This window comes from Crocodylus siamensis, chromosome 6, assembly GCF_052110815.1.
Source record: "Crocodylus siamensis isolate JL-2025a chromosome 6, ASM5211081v1, whole genome shotgun sequence".
NCBI classification, from domain to species: Eukaryota; Metazoa; Chordata; order Crocodylia; family Crocodylidae; genus Crocodylus; species Crocodylus siamensis.
The window spans coordinates 14,875,853-14,890,694 of NC_143400.1; the positions used below are offsets into that span (position 1 = coordinate 14,875,853).

General features: G+C 47.4%; 1 protein-coding gene across 2 annotated transcripts; it reads left to right on the forward strand.

Moving 5' to 3' along the window:
* The first annotated feature begins 35 nt into the window (after nucleotides 1-35).
* MRPS21 (mitochondrial ribosomal protein S21) lies at nucleotides 36-11,656 on the forward strand. 2 transcript variants are annotated; one of them, XM_090053679.1, is made up of 3 exons: nucleotides 36-174; nucleotides 927-1,079; nucleotides 11,291-11,656. In XM_090053679.1, exons 2-3 carry the CDS (start codon nucleotides 997-999, stop codon nucleotides 11,469-11,471), a joined length of 264 nt encoding a protein of 87 aa, XP_089909805.1. In that variant the 5' UTR covers nucleotides 36-174; nucleotides 927-996; the 3' UTR covers nucleotides 11,472-11,656. The 2 variants fall into 2 exon arrangements, with proteins under 2 accessions (XP_089909805.1, XP_089909806.1); XM_090053680.1 differs by having other exon boundaries at nucleotides 126-263.
* The last annotated feature ends 3,186 nt before the right edge of the window (nucleotides 11,657-14,842 follow it).

Consider the following 14,842-nt stretch of genomic DNA (forward strand, 5'->3'; position numbering starts at 1 on the left):
AACCTCCTTTTACCCCCTGCCCCCTCCTCTTCCCCACCCCCGCCCTAGACTCCCTACTCCCAGAACCCCGTGGGCCCGGTTGTCATGGCGCCTGGAAGTGGGCGGGACGGCGCAGCTTCCGGTTCCTGTGGCGGCGCCTGTGACCCCGGTGGACCTTGTGGGGCGCGAAACGGGGTGAGTGTGGTCCCGCCAAGACACCTCCCCGTAAAGGGGCAGGGCCAGGAGACCCCCAGGCGCCCCCAGCCCTGCAGTAGCCGACCAGGGTGCGGTGCTCGCAGCCCCGGGGCGGGGAGGACGCAGGAGGCGGGGGGGCGCAGGCATGGGCAATAGATGTGCATGAGCGGGAGCCGCAAGCTCATTGCAGGGCGGCTCCCCTGCTGGCAAGGCCACACATCTGGAGCCCGTGGTCCAGTCTGGGACGGATGTGGACACGTGGGAGAGAGTCAGCAGAGGGCAAGGAAAGTGGCTGTGGGGCTGGGGGACAGGACCTGTGAGGAGAGGCTGAGGGACCTGGGCTGGTTTAGTCTGGAGAAGAGGAGACTGAGGCGGGATTTAATAGCAGCCTTTAACTCCCTGCAGGGGGCTGCAAAGAGGACAGAGCTGGGCTGCTCTCAGTGGGGGCAGGTGACAGAACAAGGACCAATGGGCTCCAGTTGCAGCAAGGGGAGTCAAGGTTGGATATTAGGAAAAAATTTCTCACAAGGAGGGTGGTGAAGCAGTGGAATGGGTTACCCAGAGGGGTGGTGGAGTCTCCATCCTTGGAGATTTTTAAAGCCTGGTTCAAAAAAAACTTTGCCTGGGATGATGGAGCTGGGGCTGGTCCTGCTTGGAGCAGGGGGTTGAAGTAGATGTGACCTCCTGAGGTCCCTTCCCACCCTCATTGTCTGTGAATCTAAGTCTGTGGCTTTCTTTCCCCACCTTTCTAGGTCCCCACTTGTGGCGCAGTGGAACCAGCCACGATCTGGTGCCTCCTGAGCCTCAGCCTCCCCAGCCACCATGGCGAGACACCTGAAGTTCATCGCCCGGACAGTGATGGTGCAAAACCAGGATGTGGAGGCGGCATATAGGTCACTGAACAAGTAAGAGTCAGTGGCTGCCTTTGCTGGGCCCCGTTGGCAGCGTTTTTTAATAGAGAGCCAAGGGATTCCTCCATGAACCCCCTGTGCTGGTACCGGTCGGTGTCTTGAGCTGCAGCTCGGATTTCATGTCATGCTCTTAAAGCAAAGAATCCCCCCTAGGGCAGTGGAGTTGGGAGGGAGGTCCAGAGGTTACATCTAGTCTTGAGGCAGGATTAGTCCTATCCCAGCCATCCTATACAATCCATCCTCTAAACTCTACATAGCCCTGGCACAACACAGACCTATATATGAGCCAATCATGTTCTTGGCGCTTGTGCGGGCAGTGGGGGTTTGTTAGTGTGTCGCACCATCAGTCTTGTGTTCTAGTGGTTAGCCCAATAGATTTAGGATTGGGACACTGGATTCTTTTCTTCCTTCTATATGACCAAGGAGACAAGGACACAAGGAAGTCAGAAGAGCCATTTTTCAAGAGCTGATGAGTCCGGGTTTTCTGTTCCCCTCAATGCGTCACCCGGAGGAGATCAAGAGAAACCTGGCTGGGCTTAGCAGGCTTCAGTCTAGTGAGGTTAGACAAAAAGGCCACATTCTGACTTGCTTTTACTATGATCTGTGATTACCCTCTGAAGAAAACTGGCTTCTGAGCATGACAGGCCGTCCAAGCTCAGCAAAGACCTCCCTGTGACCCCAAAGTAATAAAACTGAGCTTCAGCGAAATGGGGCCCAGCGAATCTGAGCTCAGATGGATATAGAAGCAACCACGGTCTCACAGCTTCACCCCGCATTGCCCCTCTTCCCAGTTGGTGTTGTCAGGTTACAGCAATGAGGATCTGAACCATTCATGAATTCAGACGCTAACTTTTAAATGTATCGGTCACATTTCAAGGGTGGAAAAGGTAATGTTCATGTCTAACAGCTACGCTGTATTGCTCTGATTATAAATTGGCCTCTGAAGGACCCTGCTACAATAGGTAGTTGATTTATTTGCAGTCTCTGGCTGTATCCAGGCCCTTCAGCCCGGTCTGATTTTTTTTTTTTTTTCTTGTCCTTGTAGTATTTTTGTGCAGTAAAAAAAAAAAGTCAGAATTATTGTTTCCAGTGCAGTTTTCATTTTGGTGTATTTAGTGCATTTAACCTTTTGGGTCCTTTCTGCCGCAGTTTGAGTCTCCTTTGGCATTTTATAGGGGCAGCAGCAATTCCAGGGGGTTTTTTTATTTGTAGTTACGGATTTTTATTCAGGGGAAAAGCTGTTTTACCTAATACTGTGTTTGTTTGCGTACTGCACATGTCCTTTTCCCAAGAAGCAGCTCTCCAAAAACGGAGTGGGTGTCTTAAGAAGGGAAGCTGGTTTCTATGTCAGAATAGAAGCATGAAGACACTATAATGGCTGCTGGAGCTCTGCTTCTTTCTCTGGTGTCACAATTAATTTTAACTAAGCTGCCAGAAGCTGCTGCTAATTCAGTAGCGAGTGCAAGAGGATTAAAAATGTAGCTGTGGCTAAGCAGTGATGTTCAGGATTCATCCCTGACTCTGGAAGCACCCTTTTCCCCCTTAATTTGGCCTTAAGATGCATGTATGATTTGGGTGGGGGGTGTGATTTTGTGAGGAAATACAGTATTGGACAGTGTGCAACGTCCCCTCATAATCAAGATAGTACTGGAGGTCTGCAATAGGATAACTCCCTTTGGTAATCAGTTGAGAGGAACATTAGAAACATAGTTTCATAGTCATTAGGGGCTGGAAGGGACCTTACAGATCACTGAGTCCAGCCCCTCTGCACTTAGGTAGGAAAGACTGCTGGAATTGGATACCCCAGCAAGGTGAGTGTCAAGATGTTTTTTGAAGATCATGAGGGTAGGTGACTACACCACCTCTGGAGGGAGCCTGTTCCAAACCCTTGGCACCCGACTTGTAAAGAAGGTTTTCTGTATGTTTAGTCTGAAGCAATCTTCAGTCAGTTTGTGCCCATTATTTCTTGTCCTCCCCTGGGGGACCTTGGTGAACAGTTGCTCTCCCAGGCCCTGATGTACTCCCCTGATATACCTATAGGCTGCCACCAAGTCCCCTCTGAGTCTTCTCTTTTCCAGGCTGAACAGCCCCAAGTCTTTCAGCTTCTATTCATATGACCTGGTCTCTAGGCCTCTAATCATGCACATGGCCCTCCTTTGGACTCTCTCAGGGTTCTCCACATCCTTCCTGAAGTGTGGCACCCAGAACAGGATGCAGTACACCAGCTCTGGTCTCACCAAAGCTGAATAGAACGGGAGGATGACATCCTTTGCCCTGCTCGAGATGCCTCAGTAGATGCATGCCAGTGTTTGATTAGCTCTGCTAGCTACAGCATCGCACTGGTGGCTCATGTTTATTTTGTTGTCTATCACAACACCCAGGTCTTGTTCAGTTGTGGTGCTGGCAAGCGTAGCACTGTCAAGTCTGTACATGTGCTGGAGATTACTTCTCCCCACATGAAGCACTTTACAGCTCTCTGTATTAAATATCATCAGGGCAATGTCCACCCACCTCATAAGCTTGTCCAGGTTGGCCTGTATTACAGGTCATTAAAAGGAAGGGGGAAGGGGAGTTGCTTAGAGCAGTACAAGCTGTTCTCACTGGAAAGGAAGGGGTGGGAATGACTGGACAAACTCCAGCTCAATAGCAGGAAGTGTTTCCTAATGCTGAGATCTTGGCTTGCAGGTTCAGGTACTGTCGTCACTTGAAATTAATGAGGTCAGTGTGCTGGAAAGTGAGCTGTAGGGAATAACCCTGCTCTGGTGTGGGGTGGACTTTGAGCCCTCAAGAGTTCCCCCTGTGCCATTAAGAGAAGGTTGATTGGAAGGGAGAGGTGGAATCTGCTTCTCTGTCTCTGTGCCTCAACTTCCCGATCTGTGAAATGAGCATAATGTCCCCATTTGGCAGGGAGGTTTGGCAACATCCTGAAGCACTTGGGAGATCTTCAGATGGAAGGCATCCGGAAAAGAAAATCTTGTCTGTTTCTGAAAGAGTACAAAGAGTGGGGGAGGTTACAGCTGCGCAATGAGGAACCGTGACTCAGCTACTTCCAGCTCTGAAGGAAAGAGCTAGCATGGATGTTAGAGCACATAGCTGTGTCACGGCTTTGAGCTTTATACATGCATATGCATATTATATACAATGCACACATCAAGTGCAAGGCCAGGCACTGTTACCTCACTGCTAGTGAGGTTGTGGAATCTCCATTAATGGCATTTTTTGGGTGTGGGTTACACAGACCTGTGTCTGGGCTGGTTCAGACAAGGCTGATCCTCTCCTGAGCTGAGCACTGGGCTAGATGTAACCTCTGGAGGGTCCTGCCAGCACTGGTTTCTTTGGTTAATTTGAAAAAAAATATCGGTGTGAGGACAGGATATTTCTTTGCTTTTATTCCTCAGTTCATACTTCAGAGTAGAAAGCTTCAGTGTATGATCTCTTATAGTCATTGGGCAGTGTCTGCTCCTTGTACCGTGGCATTTGCTGTCTCACCGTTCAGAACAGCATGGGGGCATCTGACTAAGTACATGGGCTCATGTTGCTTTTTTCCCTTGTTCTTCTCTGGCCATGGCATGACCCTGTCTGGTTAATGTGAGCTTGTTGGGCAGAGCACTCAAGTGTGGACCTGTATTCTCCAGCTGTAAGGACTGAGGTCTAGTCTGAGAGCCTGCTTATCTCCAGTATCGTGTCTCTTGGCATGTAGATTCCTAGGGATTTTTCTCTGTGCTTGAACACTCGTATATGCTGGCGTGCGATGAGTGAAAAGCCTGAACATAGGAGCCAAAGCTGTATGCTCTAGCCTAGCTTTGACAAAGCCTCCCTCAGACCCACTTCCCTCGGTCAGCTGGCAAGGTCAGTAAAGGCAACGTGATGCCTCTTCGGGATCCGGCTAAGGATTTCAAGTGACTGCACCAGCCCTGAGCTTCCTGGTCCTTTCCCTTCCCCATGAGGTGGATGGTTACAGAGAAGCAAATATAGGCCAGCAGAGGTGAAGCATCTTGCCCAGGGTTGCAGGCAGGGGCAGAAGAGATGCAAGTTGCAGGGATCTACCCCCCTGCTTTCAGGCCTTCCGCTGAGTCCAGGCTTGTAAAGGAAAGGCTCCCTTGGTACGGAAAATGTCAGTATGGACCATGCACTTGGCAGTGTTTCTCAACCAGTGGGTTGTGACCCAAAAGTGATTCACAAAAATACATGAAAGGGTCATGAACAAACTTTAAAAGTGAATTCTCCTTTAAGGAGAAAAACATGGGAAATGGTGGCTTTTCCAGACTAGAACTCTGCCAGCCTGCAAGGGGCTTCTTGGGACTTCCTGTGGCCGCCCCCCCACTGTGGGCCAGGGGGCAGCAGGTCAGGAGTGAGGGGCACTGGTTGGGACTGGCCATTGATGTTTCCAAATGGGTCCTGGTCCCAAAAAGGTTAAGAACTACTGTGCTTGAGAACTAGGGAGACGAGGCCCTTGGTAACATACCCATCATACCTCTAGTTACTTCCAGAGCACAAAGGGTTGGCTAAGCTGCCAGATCTATATCCCAGCAGCCTGGCTCTGGGGTTTTACTTGCTTTACTTGTACGCATTTGCATTTTCTTCCATGCAAATTTGCCACCTGTGGCAACAGGTAGCTGTGGTTTCACACATTTAATGCAGAGGCACAGACTCAGCTGAGTCCTGTGAGTGTACTGACCTCTGCTGGCTTCAATCCAAAACATCTGCCAAGGCAGAATTTTGACTTTCTGTCCTGGTGATTGTGTCCGCAGTGCTGCTAACAGGCCTCCGCTTCCATTAAGCCCTTTAATCTCCTGGAAGGTGTATGCACATGCACATGCCTATATCATGACCCCTTCCTCCTGGAAATTTGTATTAGTGTGGGTTGGGGAATGAGTTAATAGGATCCCTGCATTTGTTTCTTCTTTCCTTGCCAAAATTTTGGGAAGGATCAACTGGAAACCTCTCTGCTGCTGTATAAAGTACGTATCTCACTTACCTGGGACTGGAGTGAGTCCAGATCAGCAGCTTGATGATGGAGTTCTGGGAAGACAGGGTTTTTTTTGTTTCCCTTTGTCTCGAGCTGGAGCATGGAGGAGGAAAGGGAGCAGGTTAGCTACTGGCTTGTATTCTCCCTGCTGGGCCCTGCTCTGCAGTGCAGCCTGCATCTGTTGGTTTGGCCTTCTGCCCCAGAGGTGGCTGCATTTTGGTGGTTCCAGGCGCATATTATGTAGTCCTTTGGATTTGTAGGATGCTGTAGATATTGTGGGAGATGATTAATTATTTGTGTAAGTTTCTACATCCCCCATTTTCCACCTGGCTTCTGTGCTGAGACTGAGTGAGCAAAGGCTGGAGTTGCGGTACCCGAGAGCCAAGATGTTCTTCACATAAAGAGAGTGGCGTTCCAGAGCTGTTTATGGTCACCATAGATGCCTTTAATATTGAGTGTGCTCCCTTTAAGTGGATGGTCTCCAGACTGAAGAGACTCTGCACTTATCCTCACTCAGCATAAGCAGTGCTCATTACAGCAGCAGCATGCACTCAGCTTTTAAAGCCTCATCAAGGCTCCTTACCATGGTTTTCAGAGCTCCTTATGCCTCTGATGGAAGCCCTGAAAGTCACAGGGCTAGGTCAGTCTAGATGCCTTGAGATCCTTTCAGGAGTGCCACTGGGTGCCCCACAGTGTTAGCACTGTTAGGTATGCAGACAAGATGAAACAGATTTCAAAAAGAAATCTCAGCATGTTAAAGCCATCCTGCCCTGCTGTGGGCTGAGTTCTTTGCAACAGAAGAATCACTCTGTTATTGTTCTCTAGCTAAAAAACAGGCTCTCGCATTTTCTGAGGGGTGCCTTGAGTATAAAAAGGTTGAGAAGCACTGGAGGAGACTTTCTATGGGCTCTGGATGCTAATGTAGACAGTGGACACTTTGTGTAGCTAACTGCTCTTTGCTAAATTGGAAGGCAGTGGGCAGGAAATAGGGCCCAGCAAATTGTCTACTTCACTGTCACAGGATGTGTGCTGTATTTCAGAGCTGTGAGTTTTCCACAGGCTGGCTCCACACTGCACTGGCTTCCCATGTGTCGCTGCAGCATTGGAGCTGACTGCCAAGAGCAGATCTACTTTCTGGCCACGTGAGACATTTAGCTCACCATGTTAGGATCAGCTCATTGGCAAAAACCCCCAGCTGGGGTCTCCTCCCAGCCCTGCAAATATTGCTCCACTCCCTTTTCCAGCAGCACACACTATGTATGGTCTGACATATCCTCTCTTGGTCTGACCAGCCGCTTGGCAGAACCTAGTGGAGACGGAGGACTGGAATTACATCACCGGCGTCTGCTCAGACGCACAGCAAAATTCCCAGCACGTTCATAAAATGCCTGTGCTGCTGCCAAGCTGAACATGTGTCTCCCTCTGCCCTCGCCCACGGTACTGCAGCTGAGCACATGAGATTACATAACTGGTGCCTGATGTGCTGAAGCCTCCTGTTTTTAGGTTGGCTGCTCTCCTGAGAAGAGGAGGGCACCTGGCAGCCACGGTGCTATATCTGATTGGCTGGCGGGTACTCTTGGGCAGGGATTTGAGTCCATTCACGACTATTTGTTTTACACACGTTTTCTCTGCTGACCTGCTGGCTGCTTGCAGAGCCATGTGAAGCTTCCACTTAGAATCTGCTTGCACGTTGCCGAGGGAAGCTGTCAGGCTTCAAAAAAATATATTGTTTTTCCAAAGCAGTTTTATAACACAAGTGCACATGCCGAGTCCTACAGACTCCACTCCAGAGAAGGAGGAAAGAGGTGCCATCTGCCACCAATTTTTCACAATTACTTCTTTTTTTTTTGTCACTTCATTTTATTTGGACAACAGAAAACAAGCAAGTCATTTTCACTTCCTGATTCCTGGGTCCCATCAGAGCTGCTGTGATGCTAATGTTCCCACCCCAAATGGCAATATTTATTTATCTGAGGTCCCTGCTACACATTACGTATATTAAACAATTTGCTGGCAAGTCGCACAATAAATTTAGATGGGCCATGCATGCAAAGTAAGACAGCCATGTGTGCAAAATAATTATTATGCATTTAACTGGTTAAGCATGCAGTATATTTAGACAGGCCACATGTGCAAAGTAATTATCACACCATAAAATGACTCTGCAGCTATAAAAAGAGTCAATCCACTATTTTTATAGTTAGTCCTTGAAAATATGTAAGAACTCTAGAGCTGGTTTCTATCCAGATTTAATTTGAATATGTAGCAGGCCCTAATTAACACCCTGCCTCCTCTCACCCCTCGCAGTTTTCCCTCATTGGAGGCAGGATGGATAAAAATCCATGATTTTTTTTTTTAAAGTAGCATTTTTTAAATCAGATTTTTTCATTTAATTGTGTATTTAATTTTTTTTAAGATGCTTTTTAAAAAACCTATATAAAGATACTTTTAATAATACTTTATGTTAAAGCTCAAAGATATCATCATGGAATAGGGATTATAATTTCTAATTATATATTATTTGGACAATATATTCATGTAACCTTTTAAGAAAAGTTTTATAAATTGGTCACAACAGGCCATGGACTATATTAGTGGCCTAATCTTGTGGGGTTCCCAGAGGCTGCTTTATAGATTAGTAACGATTAAAGAAAACTGCTCTACCCAGTGGGAATCAGTGCTCAGTCTAGAACAGGGACGGGCAATTATTTTGGGCAGAGGGCTGCTTACTGAGCCATCGGGGGCCGCATGACAGGCAGCCCAGGGCAGATTAATGTTAATTATCTCAATCTTTTAGGGGCCCCGCAGGCTGGATAGAATGGCTTGGCGGGCCACATCTGGCCCACCCTGGTCTAGAAGATCCCATTAAGCATCTCTGATGCTTAGTTTCCTTTCCCAAACTGTGGCTTTGTCTCTCCAGAGATAACATCCTTGTTAACAGCTGTATATGGAGATGAGAGATGACAGACCTGGTTACCCACTCATCAGCCCTCTTGTCTCTCTGCAAGTTTGTGTACACACAGTCAAGCCCTTACCTCTCTCTAAACATGCAAAGTTTCAAGAAATTAAATGAATAAAGGAAATCAAATAACAGGTATGCACTTTTTGTAGAAAACAATTATTATATTGAGGCTTCCTGACCAGTGATTTAAATTGTGGTGTGAATCATGATTTAAATTAATTTGATTTAAAATCAAATCCACCCTAATTGGAGGCATGTTGGCCTGATATCTATCAGTTCCATCCCTTCCTTCTATGGCTAACTGATTGTTTTCTGTGCATCCAGGAGGTCTGGGCCCTGTTCTTGACCCTGTTAGATTCACTGGGTGACTGTGGGCACCTCATTTCTATTGATCTTTCTTCTTCCATTTCCCCAGCTGTTACATTTCTCTCTGTGCCAAGTTGGTGCAGGATAAAGTAGAAGAAGCTGCTGTTCCTGCCCTGGCTGGGGTGTCTGAAAAGGCTGGAGCTTGACAGACAGCCATGAGACCCAGAGCCCAGTGTCTGGAGAAAGACACTCTGCGTGGCGTTGAAACAACAGAACCACTCATGGAAAATGGATTTCTAGCAAGTCTAATTGCCCAGGAAACTGGAGTTCTGCTGCAGTGTCTGTGTTGGGTCTGGTTAGCAGCTGGATGTCTGCAGCCTGAATATTTGTTCAAGGCTTTCCAGTGAAGGGGAACTTTGCAGGAGAGCTAGGGCACTCTGCTCCCTGTCGGAGCCTGTAAAACATCCACCTGCAGCCTGGAAGCTATTGTCTTGCTGACTGCAGTCTGACTTATGGGCAAGGAGGAATCCAGACCTCTTGAGTCTTCAGTGCTCAGTTTGAGACCCTGAGGAAGGCTAGCATGAACAAGCAGTCATCCAGCAGGGATGTAACACCCTGGTCAGCATCCAAGGGTCCCACCTACCTGGTACAGGAGTGGAGCTCACTATACCTGTCTCCAGAGGCAGCATGGGAGCCTGGGGCTGGTGGAGCTAGAAGGAGTTTGGAGTAGTGGGTTAGGCTGTCTTGTCACAGTGAGCTGGAGGTGTTCTCAGGTGGAGGAGGCAGCACCTGGGACTGTTACTACATAGCCAGGTGAGGAGGATCACAGAGGTTCTGGCACTGGCAGGTGTGACCGCTATATTGTGATGCTGGATGGTAGTTAGGACCAGTCACTATACAAGACTTGGCCTGCGCATGCCTGTGAGATCTCCTGATGTGACTAAGCCGTGTAACTTTTCATTTGGCATGCCAGTTTAACTGGCCTGGATCACAGTATTTACCAATGAAGAACAAGCCCTGATCTACGCAGGGTATCTAGGTGCTGGTTTGGGGACCCAGAGCTACTGAATACATCCACCCCAGAGCAGCAGCTTAGTTAGCATAATACCCCCTCTGGGGTGAACTCATGATTTCCTAGAGATCAGGCCGGAGGTGCCCAGAGTCACTTCCAAGTTTAGGGAGTGAGTCCCTATCTTCTGAAATCCATCCTCGGACTTGGATTCCTTCAGAGCCCTGCTTGATATCACACACAGCATCATCCACCTCAGGAGCTGATAGCTGCAGAAGTGTCACTGGACAAGAGCTGGTTGCTGAAGAGTTGTTTGCCTGGCTTTGGTACAGCTGCTACCTTAGCTCTTCATCCTGTTTGGGTATCACATTTGCCCTTATCACATGGTGTGGGAATGTGGGTTGCCATCATCCACTGTGTTCCCAAAGTTTTGGAGATAAGGGGGCCAGGCCCAGGCTTCCAGTTTTGGTAGATTTCACTCCCTTTCATACTGCTTTCCTAGGGATCATTGGAAACTTGATCCAGCTGAAGAAATTACCCAGGGGATGGTTAATACAGAAACTTCCAAAGAGACACGGGTTCTTCCTCTGACATCCCCTTGTTTTGTGACTTGATGTGGCTGATGGAAATTGGCTGTTCTGAGAACTCAGCTTGCGGATGACTGGATCCTGCAGGAAAGAGTCTCCTGTGTATCGAAAAAGTGTTGGGAGAATTCTTTTTTCTGCTGTCATATATGTCTTTGTCATTTAGAAGTCACCAGTGGGTGGAGGTATGTATTAGCCATTGGAGCAAGGGGCTGAGAGTCAGGACTCCTGGGTTCTGTTTCTGGTTTTCCACACAGTCAGTCCCTGGCAGCAGCATGCTGTAAACTCAGCACCCAGATGCTCGCACAGCTGCCCGTGCTGCCTCTGTGTCAGGGTATAGAAATGCAGATACTGACTCTGCTTTGTTCTCTGCAGGATTCTGACAACAGACGGGATCATCAATGAAGTCAAGCAGCGCCGGTACTATGAGAAGCCGTGCCGTAGGAAGCAGCGCAAGACCTACGAGTTGTGTCGACGGATTTACAGTACCGAGATGGCCAGGAAGATCTCTTTCCTCCTGCGGAAGAATCGGCCAGACCCCTGGCTGGGCTGCTAGATCCAGGGGCAAGGCAAAATTATTGCTAAATATTGGGGGGGAAATGCCACTCAGTCCCCTGAGTCACAGCTCACCCCAGCAGTGAGAGCAGTGATTGAATGGGCCAGAGTCCGAACACCACTTTCCAACAGGGCAATGGCTGTGTTCACTTCCTATCTGTCAATAAAGAATCTATTTCACCCTTTTGTCCTGCTCAGCGTGGGTGGTACACGCAGAAGCAAGCCCCTCTTTCACACCTTTAGAGCTCAGTTTCCCATTGGGGTATGATCCCTTTAAATAATATTGTGTCCTCCACTGCTGGTTTTGACTCCATTTATATAAAACAGGGTCTCCTCTCAGTTTGGTTCCTCACTGGAAGAAAGTTGATACCAGAAGATGAATCTTCATTGCTTTTATCTTACTCTCCAGCAGTTAGAAGCAGGAGTTCTGGGTTATGGAATTTAGACCCATTTCACAGATTTTTTAAGCCACTTGAGGATCCTGCCTTTATTCTCATTTTATTTTTAAGCCCATCTCTGCACTGGTAGTGTAAATTGACATGTAAGAGGGTGTCCACATCTGGTTTTTATCTCTACTGTTAAGACAAAGTAAAAGGCTTTAGTGGGAGTAACAAGTAGATTGTTTTCAGCCTTCTGGAGAGTGAAGGTTTTGGTTTTTTGTTTGTTTGGGGGGGATGGGGATTAATAGAATTTCTAACTAATATTCTCACCATTTTAAGATTCCTCCTGAATTGAAAAATGCCCAAGTTGAGCTCATACACGCAGTTTGAACGCAGCCTCCTTCATCTGCTTTTGCAAACATTTCACTGTGCATATCACACATGGTATCATTATGCTACTTTCCCAGACAGCTGTGGATACACATGTGGTAGTTGTCTTATAGCCCCTTTTGTCATGTGCTTTGTGCGCCAGCTTCTGCAAAAGCCATTTGTACGAACAAAAGCACCACAAAGCTTGGATAACATCCAGCTCGCTGTCACTGTTCTTACGGAAAAATCAAATTCACTTGAAGGGTGAACAGAAATAGCTTGTTTCCTAGAACTCATGTCAGGTATTTTAAATTCTTCTTCTGCACGGAAAGTACTTATTGTACTACAAAACTGTCTTGTGTAGTAATTAGAAATGAGGATCTGGTACAATGGGATTAGCAACCTTCTACTGAGTTGTTAGAGATCCTTGATCAGAGGGGATAAAAGTTGATCGGGTCTGTACTTAGACACTTGGACTGGTTTAATAGTGGGGGTTAAGCAGCGAGCTTCCTGACTTCTGAATACCAGCAAAAAGCCCCAGGTTAGATGTGGGTATGTTGGCAAAAGCCCGCTGGCTGGTACAGCATGGGTCATTTAGGAAACTGGTACTATAAACTATCCCACCAAAAGAATTCTTGCATATAGAATGCTTTTGCACCCTGTTTTTACCAGAGTATTTTTTATGAGCTGATAATCCATTTTATTCACTAATAATTGTTGGCAGGAGGGAACCAAAGCAAATGAATATAGTGTCCTTATTCTATAGTGTCCTTATTCGCTTGAGCGAGGGATGAAAGAGAGAATAGGTAGGAATTACTTCTAATAAGCTGTCAGACACAAAGTGGGAAACATTTATTTCCTGCAGCTATTTACCTTGCAGTGCGGTAGGCCAAGAAGTGAGTTTTGTGGCATCTTGCTACTGATGAGCTGGGATCCTGGTTTTCTGTGGTTTACAAAAAATGCTCAATTTTCAGATTAAAAAAAGTAACCCAAAATCCACATTTTCCCATGATTAAAATGAAACAGTACTAGTGTATAGATACGTACATTAGTGGTGTATATAAACCATATATACACTCTATATAGTGGTGTTTCATTTTAATCACAGAAAAATGTGGATTTTGGGTTACTTTTTTAAATCTAAAAATTGGGGATTTTTTTTTTTATCAGAGAAAACCAGGATCCCTGCCTTGCAGTCACCTAGCTTTTGGCTGCCTTTGACTTTTAGAGAGGCAAGGATTTCTTAGGGTGAGATCTTTTATTGGATCAACTATTCAGCTGAGATAAAATTAGACAAGCTTTTGAATGCTTCTTCCTCAGTTTTCCTAAATTTTGTTTGCCTGCAGTCATTTCATTTGAGCTAATTGCTCATATTAAGGCATGTAGTGAGATAGCAAAGCCAGGATGTTTTAGGAGTTGACAGTGTCTGAAGCTATGCCCTGTCCTTAGGCTGAGCTTGTTCACGTGGGGTCAGCTACTCCAGATAGTTCCCTGCTGCACCACAGGCTGGGAACTGCCACATGGTCATGACGTGAGGGCTGCAGCCTACCTCAACGGCTGACAGTTAGGTTCAGGGATGTGAATAATTCCTACAATCACATGGTTCACTCTCCTGTGGCATCATCGAGTCGTAACCCTGCCTGGATGACTGTGGAGGCAGCCAGCTGATGGAGTAACCTAGTAATGTAGCAGCGCAGCCCCAGTGAGAGCCAGGAAGGCCTGGGGCAGGCTGTCTCAGGTGGTGACACCGTGCTAGACCCCATGGCAGGACGCAGCAAGGTGTCATGGGGCCTTATTGTGGCCAGGACACGGTGCCTGGATTAGGTTCCCTAACCCACTTTGTTCCTATGGGTTTAATGAATGCTCTGCTTTCCTCTCCTAGCACTGACCCACCCCCATCTCTTTCCCCCTTGTCTTTTGTCTTCTAATTTCTCTCTCCACACATCCATCCACAGCCTGTGACCTTCAGCCCACAAAACCTTGTCCTGTGTGTGGGTGTACATGTATGTGTGTAAATGTATACACACATACACCTACAGATACACACAGATCAAGCGTGTGTGCATGTGTGCATCTGTGTGTATATAAGTATATATAGTTGGGTACCTGTATATGTGTATACATACGTGTGTATATGTAACTGTGTATATGTCTATAGATTGTGCGTATGTGTATACATATACACAGATCAAGTGTGTCCATTTTTGTATCTATATACACACACATATACAGATACACACAGAGCAAGCACCTGTGTGTGCATATATGTATTTGTCTATATGTATAGGTGCATCTGTACATGTACGCTATACACATATACAGATGGAGCTGTACATATAGACAGACACAAATCCATCTAGATATATGCACACTTGATTTTTGTGTACCTGTATATGTGTGTCTGCGTATATGTAGAGCTCCATCTATCTGTATATGTGTGTATCCTCCCTCCCCCCCCCCCCGTCTCGAGCCAGGCGCACGCTGCTCCCCACACGGGTTCGACCCGGGCTCCCCTCAGGGGCCGAACACGTGACGTTCCCTCCCCACGGCCGGCCCTCCCGTCACGTGACCTGGAGGCACCCGCCCCCCCTCAGCGTCACGTGCCTCGGGGGCAGCGCGCGCC